General features: G+C 36.9%; 1 protein-coding gene across 4 annotated transcripts in view; it reads right to left on the bottom strand.

Moving 5' to 3' along the window:
* Window positions 1-10,364, bottom strand: part of SLC30A7 (solute carrier family 30 member 7) — a 263,475-nt gene that overhangs the window by 177,526 nt on the left and 75,585 nt on the right. For 2 of the 4 annotated variants that reach the window (XR_004623326.1, XR_004623325.1), the window contains exon 11: window positions 9,426-9,517. Coding sequence is in view for 2 of the 4 variants with exons in the window: in XM_019808942.2 (XP_019664501.1) it covers window positions 9,470-9,517 (48 nt within the window). In the remaining 2 variants the exon portion in view is untranslated. Of the gene's footprint in view, window positions 1-2,949; window positions 9,518-10,364 lie in introns of those variants that run through there. The other 2 variants (XM_019808942.2, XM_002928155.4) reach the window with 2 other exon arrangements.

The following is a 10,364-nucleotide window of genomic DNA, read 5'->3' as shown; positions in this document are numbered from 1 at the left end:
TTCTGTGGGCTGTGGTTCCAATGTCAGTTCAGTTTTCAAGGGCTGCAGTTTTCTTTGGATCTGTTTCAGGTTTGTGCCCCTCAGTAGGGGATCTAGACAGATTGGGATCTAGTTGATTGGACAGTTTAGTTCTGAAGGTGTTTTGGGCTGCTAAGTAGGATCAGATCCAAGCATTAGTGACTTGAGGGCATTCCTTGGGATTCGTAACAACTTTATGAGGTTGTTTTCCTGTGCCCCTCCCATTCCACGATCTCTCTGCTGCTTCCTGGTTCCCTAGGTTCCCCTTTTCAGTCATCTGGCCATAAACTCAGGGTTCTTGTTACTCTCCACTGTCACTCTGTCTCATACCTTCATTATTGAGCCTACATCCTGACCCATGTGAGGGACAGAAAGAAAAAAAACAAAAGGGCTTGTTCTACCCTTTTGAAACCATAGCTTCACTAAACAAAAAAATTCTCTCCTCTTGTATGTAGCTCATGTGGGTTTCCAGTTTCTGGCCACCACTGCAGAATTGCTTGGGGGAAGTCTTTGGAAGCAAATAGGAAGTCTTTGCTCTAACTAATAGAACTACAAATATAGTACCTTTGTTTTGTTTTGAAGTTCGTAGAAATCTATGACCTGTGTACAAATTATTGCTCAAGGGGAAGTAGTATGAGACACAGACAGGTAAAGTTCAACAACAGTTTGATCTAACTTAATGCCTATGGTGAGAGAACAGTAATGGCTCATCAGACAGATATCATTTTATGATCTTGGAAGTGGTATATTTTCAAAAGTCCAAGCTAAATGGTAGGGTTTTAACTGCTGTGAAATTGTACTATGATTAGATGTGAATCTGAATTTCTTTTGTTTATACAGTATCACCCTTTTAAAATACTATTATCTGCCTACATTCAGGAGATACTTTCTTGAATGCTTTTTTTGTATTTTTTGTTTTACCAGTGGCTGTCTTAGAAAAAGAATGGAGTTTACTTTAACAATGCACACAGAACCATTTTCCAAGGAGGAATTAAACTTCATATTAAATTCATCCAATTTTTTCCAATAAATTTTGATTGCCTAAAGTTGTCAGACTCAAAGCATTTGAGTATTATCTTACTGTTACCTTTATTACTTCTCTTGGTTGTAGGAATTTACAGATAAAGTTGAAATGTACATTTAAATGTCAGTAGCATGTGCTAAGCCTGAACTTTATGGTAGAGTTTTGTTGTTGTTGTTGTTGTTGTTTTTTTAAACCTGGAAATAGGGCTGGATGAGCTAACAGATTGTTTGAATGAACTGGAATCCCAATGAAATGCTGTATTCTTTTTCTTTCATTTCCTTCCTTCCTTCCTTTTTACAGAATGAAAAATACTAAATTGGTGTCATTCTATCTGCATCTATTGGACCAGTTGGTCTCTCCCTGTCTGCTCTGTGTTGAGTGTAATGATAAGTTTATTGTGGTACTGTGGGTCATGAGATTGGATAAGGAGGAGAGGAAAAGCATTATGAGTTTCTGAAGTTGTTCAGAGGAATTTGTATTTGACTAGCATTAGGGAGCCACTCCAGATTCCTGAGCTGGAGGACTGAAAGTGAAAACTGAGCAGTTTACTTAATCTGTCAATACTACATAGGGCGGCTTCCATGGGGCAGGAAACAAAACTCTAGATAACGATTAGGTAGTAAAGTATTGTGATAAATAACTTGCTTAAACCACAATGTAAACAGTAGAGGCTGCTCTGGAGGAGGGGTGATGGGCCGGGCGCTGTCCAGTTCCCTTTGGCCAGAGGCTAATTCTAGAGAACACAGGAACGGCAGGGAGTCCCTGGCAGGTGCTCTAGATCTGGCAGGTCAAAGTCCAGTGTGCAGAAGGGCCCGCGGAAGGTAATCAGGAAGCCAGGAGAGAGGAAATGTTTTCAGAGTGCCTGGGCAAAAGTCTGATTCAGCAGAAATGCCTCATACTTCCTGCCTCAGGCCAGAATTGTTTGTGCTCGCGGTTGGGGGAGGGGGTGCCATGGAGGTGGCTCAAGCCAGGCTGGACACTAGAGAGTTCCACATAGTCACTGCAGTCAGTCATCAGTGACATCCCAGAATAAGGCCTTGGGAATGGAAAAGGTGAATGTGAAAGATTTCAAAGGAACGAAGAGAAGGATTTCGCAATAGGGAATTTAGGAAATGAAGGGGACAAAGGCAATGTTTAGATTTCCAAGAATTACATAAGAGATTCTGACAGAAATTGGTAGTTGAGAAGCGATTTGAGTGGGAAAAATAAATTATTTTCTCTTTGTTGATTTTGAGATGTTAGTAGTTCTGCCATGGATGTGACAAGAAGTAAGCCACTAAGGGCCTTTGATTAACTTCTACAAAATAAAAAGGACTGAAGCCATATTAGCAGGAGCTATGAAAATGGTTAGAAAGGATACATTAGAAGCACATTCAGACCGCACATAAGGTATTCAACAGCAGACATACCGAGTATAAAGCCCTTATTGTGTGACAGAGTTTGATAGTAAGGAGGCTGCTTTGATAGAATACGTTTGAGAAGGTGGGACGAATGGGATTCGCGGTTTTGTGAAGTTATTATTATTTTTTTTTATTGCTTCTGATTAGAGGGGAAAAAAATCTGGAAAGGTAACAGGCTCATGTCTGGTTTTGGTCTTTATTTCCTATAAGTTGAGGTCGTGTATAGAGAATGAAGTGAAAGAACAATTTGGGGTTAATGCAAGTATCTGGAAATAAATACTGTGAGATGTGTTTATAAGGGAAAATAATGGATAAGAGCCACAAGGAGGAACTTCACATTTGAAGACCCTTCCAATCTCCTAGCATCTCCTCCCTCTGGTGAGTTTTCCCAGTTTTCTGGTCCCGAACACCATTCTTTCCCTTTCATTCCGTAAATCTTCTAGCACTGGTTCCAGTAATTGTTAGGTTCACAGTGTTCCTTTCAATTTATCAAACTGATAGACACAATTCAGGTGAAGATTTTGAAACAAATTTTATTGGAAGAATTTTGATACAATTGTTTATTCTTTTTAAATACATTTGAAGTTAAAATATATACATGAATGTCTTCAAGTAGAAAAAAATGAAATACACATGATGGAGTTGTATTATAATTAGGCAAATTATAATTGCTCACTTTAGCACATTCAAACCAAATTACCACATAGTCTTTGAATTTGACATCCCAATCTAGCCTTGTACTCAAATGTTTGTTTAGAAATGTTTTGATGCCATAATCTTCACCAAAGGAATCAAACCCAAATTCAAACTTGGCCATGTGTTTAAAGTCAGGGAGGTAAAGTGTTGTAGGGGTGTTTCGAATATACTGAGAAGGGATTTGGCAATTTTTAATTCACAGTATTTCCGATATAAAAGATCCATTCTGTTTATTGATCAAACTTACAAGTGTTGGGGCAAAATATCACCTGGGAAGAAATATCACTGAATTTTTGCTATTAGAGGAAGCAATGGGATTACTTGGCAAACTCTTGACAGGACACATCTAGTTCAAAACAGAATCTTCACTGAGCCTAACCAATACATGATATGCGGTACATAAACAAAATTCAAATACTAAAATTCAAAATAAAGCGGTTTTTTTTTCACTAGTAAAAAGGGGAAATTTTACTGTGGCAGCAGCAATTAAAAGAGATGAAAAATAAGAAATATAGAGAGGCTCTACTAAAATTTGGTATTTAGAGGGAAAAAAGAGAAAAAAAGATACTATTCTAGGAATATTTAAATCACCAAATGAATACATAGTGTTTGTTTTTATAGAAGCACCTTCAGGATACACCACTGAAAAAGTTTTGGATAACAATACATCTGGAGATAAATGAAACAAGGTATGTTATACACAGATCCTTAAAGTAATATGAATATGGCAATTTTCCACAGAAACCAAGGAGGCAATGTGGTTTCTCATTTGGCAATACATAATGTAAAAATTCATGTGACCCAGCTTCCACAGTCCCAGTTTTGCCACATTTCTATCCAACAACATGGATAATATCTCTTTATGTCTATTGTTCCTGGATTAAAATCGAGAAGCAGCTCACAGGACTCCTTGAAAAAAATGGCCAAAGTGGATACAAAGTCACTTATTTGTGCAAAAATGCCAAAGAAAAACTGAGGTGTCTTCCGTAATAATAAATTACTGGTTCTATCTGTCTCCAACCCTTGGTTTTGTATCTCCCACTACCTACAATATTTACCCACTAGTTAACCAAACACTTACTCAGCCTGTACATGTAAGTTCATACTAAGTTTGAGGATAATGGGATAGATGATGAGACAAAGACATTTCTTTTTTACAAACTTTCCAACATCATCAGAATTGCAAATACTAAATTTTCAAAGCCATGGGAAGAGTTCAAAGTTCAATACTATTATTAAGCATAGATTGCTACTAATTATGAAATAGATTTCTTCCTTGAAAAGGTGTCTATAAAATGTAATGTTGTACATCCTCAGATCCCTCTCAAGCAGCACAAATTATTTGTACTTCTTGGGATATAGTTCCCTCATCAATTATGTTAACCTCTCTTAGGATGAATTCAGTTTCTCTTTACTCACACTGGCAAGAACTGTCTTCTGAGTCAGTCCCTTTTTTTAAGCAGTTTACTCTGAGCATCAATAAAATTTTTTTAAAAGGTTTTAAAAATACTTAAAGGAGTTCTGATTATTCTTTTTGGTCTGCACAGTTTAAATTCAATGGCAAAGGTAGGAAATAAGCATGAGAGCAGTGAATGAAGGAATGAGTTTAAGCAATGTATATGTAACAACTGCACCCCATAATCAATTTTGTCATGGTAATTGTTCCCTGATTTTACTGGAGAGTCTGTTCAAATCTGCTACAACTTCTTGGATCTTTAAACCACTGTAGAATGATACACATAAAACAGAGTAGTCACCAGAAGCGGCACAGGATGTAAGGTCCTTGTGCGTTACCACTGGCTATCCCTCAGGCAAGTCATTTAAATTCTCCCACAACAGCTTCCTTCTCTGTAAAATACGCTTACGCATTCCTTCCCCAGGGAGGGAACTTGAAAACGCTCTGTCAATCATAAAAGCATGCAAAATTTCTTTCTTTATTGAAATGTGAGGATTTCAAAAGTGACGACATGGAAAAGGCCACACGAAGACACAGAAATACTTAATAAAGGTTGAATCCCACCCTCCCTGTATAATTTGTAGTTGGGAAATAGTTAAAAACATCAAAAACACTCACATCCTTTTGGCCTTTAAATGCACCCCTACTTCTCTGCAGATACTTCTCTGGGTAATTTTTCACCGTAGGTGAGTCTGTCTCAACGGTAGAGATCTGGGTCACTAAGGCTTCTGGTGGGTCATGTCTTGAAACAATCTTCAATTAATAAAACTTTAAATGAGTGTTCTTCAAAAAAAAAAATTTTTTTTTTTGCCAAAGTTCTTGTGAACTGGAAAATAATTTGTTTTGAAGATGGTGACAGAAAAAAGTTTAACAAGGTAATAATGCTTCTATGTTGAAAGTAAGCAATTTAATTTTTGGGGTTCTGGTAAGAGTTCAAAATTTCACCCTATTGAATGAAAAAACTTGTTTTATTTTATATTTCATTTAATGCCCAATTTTGTGTGGCTCTGAGAATGTTAAAAATCCAAAAAGCTCCCCAGTAAGTGAAAACTAAAATATCAATACCGAAATGAAATGACCTGTGTGAATTAGCCTGGTTTCTAAAAAGTACCAGCTCACAGAATATAAACAAAGTAAAGAAACTCAGCAATCCTTAAATTGGATTTAGCCTTGGGCATTTAACAGAAAAATTCACTCGCAAGTTAAAAGTATCCAAAACACAGATGTCATCATATTTTAAAAATCAGGAACCGGTTTCATAAGAGTAAAAAAGTAAAAGAGTACAAAAATCATATTTTCCATAAAGAATATTCTAAATCTCATAATGGAAGTATGGAAATAATATTCTAAATCTCATAATTACTTATGAAAAATAAGACAATAAAACTCCATTTATAAAGTGCCTTAATGTACCAAAAATGGAGGTCAGCTTTCCTTTATTTACAAATGCTTTTTCATCACATTTACAGAAAGGCAAATATTACACTGGAGAGGCAGCACAGTAGAGTAGAAAGAACTTGACTTGGAGTCAGAAGACCTGGATTCTAAGTCTTGGCTTTGCCACTAATTATCTTTGTGACCTTGAGTAAATGACAGCATTTCTGGGCTTCAATTTTCTCATCTGTAAAATGAGAGGTAGAACGAGACTGCTTTTAAGGACAGTCCCTTAGATGTAAAATTCTATGTTAAGCAATGAAATGTTTTTGTTCTTAAATCCCAGCATTATATGAGGATGCTACCATATTAATAATCTTTATAAAATTGATTATTCCGTAGTAGGTAAAAACACTATAGAACTCTGATCAACTGCATTTGGAGTCCCTGATTGGGCTGCTTTACAAAGGTGCACAAGTCACAGTATTTTGGTTCCTGGTGGATACATGTAGGCTTTGAAGAACGCTGAAGCATTCGGACACAAGGGAAATCCCGATGCCACTAACATCTGCTGCTGCTTCCTTATGCCTCAGCAGAAGAGAGCCTGGCGACCAAAAGAGGAATACAGAGCTACAAACTACACACTGTCCTTCACAAAAGTGCACAGGGAGTCAGCAGAATAAAGTCACACATACGGTAAGCCCTTTGAGTAATATAACCTAGATTTTAAAACATGAAACTAATATAGGTATATTTCTGTTTGGGGAAGTTTACTTAGCAAGGTAAGTAAGCAAACTTTCCCAGAGCAAAACAAATTTGTTCTCCAGAGAATATTTTGATTTTTAAAGTACTAGCAAAGTTATAATCAGAAACTCGCTGCCCACGCCCCCACCCCCAAAATTAACCACAGAGATATCTCAAATCTATTACAACAATCAGGTAGTGTTTCTCAGTGAAATTATCTACTTTAGCAATAGATCTGTGCCAAAAACACAGGTGAGACAATATTTGTTAGAATGAGAACAAAACTGCTTTTTCTCACACTGATTTGTCACTGCTGCACACACAGGTTTAAGGACATTTAATTAGAGCATAAATATTAATGCCAACCTGCCAAATGATATGAGCTGGAAATCTCTTGAAACACGTGCAAAATTAGAGTTCCATATCAGTCTAATCTGTACGCTTGATGCCTTATCAAAGAAAAAACACATATGCATGCACTTGTGTATTGAGAGTATAGTTAAAATGATGAGTATTTTGACAAAAAAATCACTTGGAACAGAGGGCCTGACGAAAGGCAGAAATGCACCTTCAAAACGCACTGGTCAAGTCTACAGTCCAGTGCAAATACTGTCTCTCTATGTGAACAATTAGTATAATTACATATAACATTAGCTTTTAAAGGCACATATCCAAAATTCCCGCCTTCATCTAGATCTGGCATTTTCCACAATATGCCAAAACCCACAGAATATCCCAGGCTTCTATCAGGCTTGGTAGTGGATGCAAACTTCCAAATGGCCACTTACACTTTTAATGAAAAAGCAGTCCGTTACAGGACATTTCCTTTAATACACTCCCTCCTAAAACTTCTCAACAACTATTTTAGTTAAACACATTCTACTGCAGGAATTCTTAGCTTTAGAACTGCCTGGCAGTAAGTAAAAATGTTTTGAAAGTACTGCTTAATCTGCAAAAAGGAGACCGTCAACAGCTCATAGCAATCTGCAGCAGTTTAGGAAAGCATAAAGAAAGTAGTCCAGTTTCCTAATACACTTTAGCTCATAAATTGTAGATCAGAAATAGGGAGAAAGAACTCTGACAAAATCAACAGCAATTTCTGCCCCATCAGTGAAAAAGTGCTTACTATTGGTCTACATTCTAAACAATCATTTCCATCCTGCAGAGTTTTTCCCCTGAAGAATTTTCAGTTTTTTAAAGAGGGAACATACATTGTGATAAAATGAAGAACAATGGGTAAATGTCTATCCAGATCAACATTTCTTCAAAAACACAGAGAATATTTGAGTGTTGAAGCACTTGTCATCTCAAATCACAATTTTATTTTTCAAATACACAAAAACCTAGAAATCAACTTATTTATTAACTAAGATACCTGTTTATCACAACTGATCTGTATCTTCAATAGTTCAAACTCAATAAAATGCTTTTACGATTCCTGAAAGCAACTGTATCTGTGTGATGCACAGAAAAACAAATTGTATGACTTGGAATTTGAAGAATGAAAAAGCAAAGTAATGCTGTCACAACCATTTCTGCCTTCCCTCTACATTGCCTTTCATTAATAAAATCCATAGGGGCGCCTGGGTGGCTCAGTGGGTTAAGCATCGGGCTCTTGATTTCGGCTCAGGGTTGTGAGATAGAGCCTAGTGTCGGGCTCCATGCTGGGAGTGGAGCCTGCTTAAGATTCTCTCTCTCCTCCTCCCTCTGCCCCTCCCTCCTCCCTCCTACAGCTCTAAAAAAATAAAAATAAAATAAACCCCATAAAAACAGCAAGGAAACACATAAGGAAGTTTTCACAGACACAGTAGCTTTCAGAGAAATTTGGGATTTAGCAGATGTTTTCAGTAAGTCAAAACAATCATCTACATAACAGATTTATGTATGCATTTGCAAAGTTTTGAAAACACAGTCCACAGAATAATATGATAATTGAATTTGACTTAAAAAGCAAAATAACACCTTTTAATTTTTTGATGAGCGAGAGCAGTAAGAGGACATTTTTCATATATTTAAACCTATGTGGAAGTACACACAAAGACAGTCTGTATACAGCACTTACAAGAGTCTTACTTGGTACAGATTATAGAATTATCCATTAAAAAAACCATATGCATGACCTTTGATGGTACATTTTTATGCTGGCAAATACATTTTCTGATACAAAGGCACTTTGAAAACCCAATATGGTCTGGTTCATAAGTTTGCAAGGTACAAACAATTTTACAAACATGATTATACTGAAGAATGTCAACCATTGTGACATTACATATAAAACGATATCCATTTCTTTCTTTTTTTTTTTTTTTAATAACACTAGTTTTGTGGAAATGAAAGCAGTGGTTTCCAGCAGCTTCAGTGAAGACTTTCCAGGTGACTGGAAGCCCAGAATTTGAATTCATACTGGCTAGGATGACAACTGGGAGTAAGGGCATTTTTAAAATGGAAAAAAAAAAAAAAAAAAAAAAAGTAAACAAAAAATAACATCCTGGGACAAAACTACAAATGTCAGAAATCAAAATGGTTTGGAGGGAAGAGCACAAAAGACAAGCCCAAAAGTCCAGGAGCGACCCTCTTAACTCTGCTCCCTTAGCTGTGAGCTCCTGGCAGAGCACAGCTGCTGACGTTACCTGGTCTACCTGGCACTGGGGAACGGTAGGGACGACTTTTCGGTTTTAAAAAGATAGGTACAACGTTTTGGATTGTACAGTACCGGAAATATTAGGTCCCCCAAAAAGGATAATTTCTTTTCATTCGTTACATGGCCGCGAAGTCAATCTGTACATAAAGCTGTCTCACTCCAGCCTAAAAAGTTAAAAAAAAAAAAAAATCAGAAAATCAAACCAGTAGCAGCCTATATATTTCAGAAAAGTAATAGAAAAAAAAATTCTCATTTTTTTTGAAAAAGGAAAGCATTATTTTTCTTTTCTGCCTCTGGAAAATAATTCTCCATTCTTTTCAGAAAGGGCCAGTAATTTTATCCTAGAAATAAGTATATTCATAATTGCAAAAAGATCCTCCATTTACCTCTATAGAAGAAAGCCATACTATTGATTACAAACCGTGTCCAAGTGAAATCTGGAACAATGAGGTTACCCATCTACTGTTACTCTGCTAGAGAACAGCACAGTGCTTGCCTAAATGGCTACTAAAATCATAGATCAATCCAGTCTCAATCTTCCTGTGACAGACGATGACTAAATACTTGAGTATGACCATCTGTTGGTTATTTAATTACATTCTAACGCCTCTTTTCACTTGTGGATATGAACTTGCTATTCAAGAACTGCTCTCAAAATTGCCCCCAGCTCTCCTATATTATCAAGTGTTGTATATTTGCTGTCTACAATTCCTTTTCTCTTTTCTCTCTTGAATGCACTTCAACTGAACTTTTGCCACCCACCACTTTGCAAAGCTGTTCGTCAGGGTCACCTCCAAGTTGCTCAGACCAGTGTTTATCTGTCAGTCCTCTTAGCATTCAGTCTAAAGGGCGACAACAAAGGTGCGCCCTCTTACCTACTGAAACACTTTCTCTCGCTTGGCTTTCAGAGAATACTCACTGGTGACCTTTTACCTCAATTACCAGTCTTCTTCAATCTCCTTTGGTGGTTCTTCCTCCTACCTTTGAGCACTAAGCACTGAAATACCTAAA

This window comes from Ailuropoda melanoleuca, chromosome 2 (genome assembly GCF_002007445.2).
Source record: "Ailuropoda melanoleuca isolate Jingjing chromosome 2, ASM200744v2, whole genome shotgun sequence".
Lineage (NCBI taxonomy): Eukaryota > Metazoa > Chordata > Mammalia > Carnivora > Ursidae > Ailuropoda > Ailuropoda melanoleuca.
This window is presented reverse-complemented; position numbering and strand designations above follow the sequence as displayed.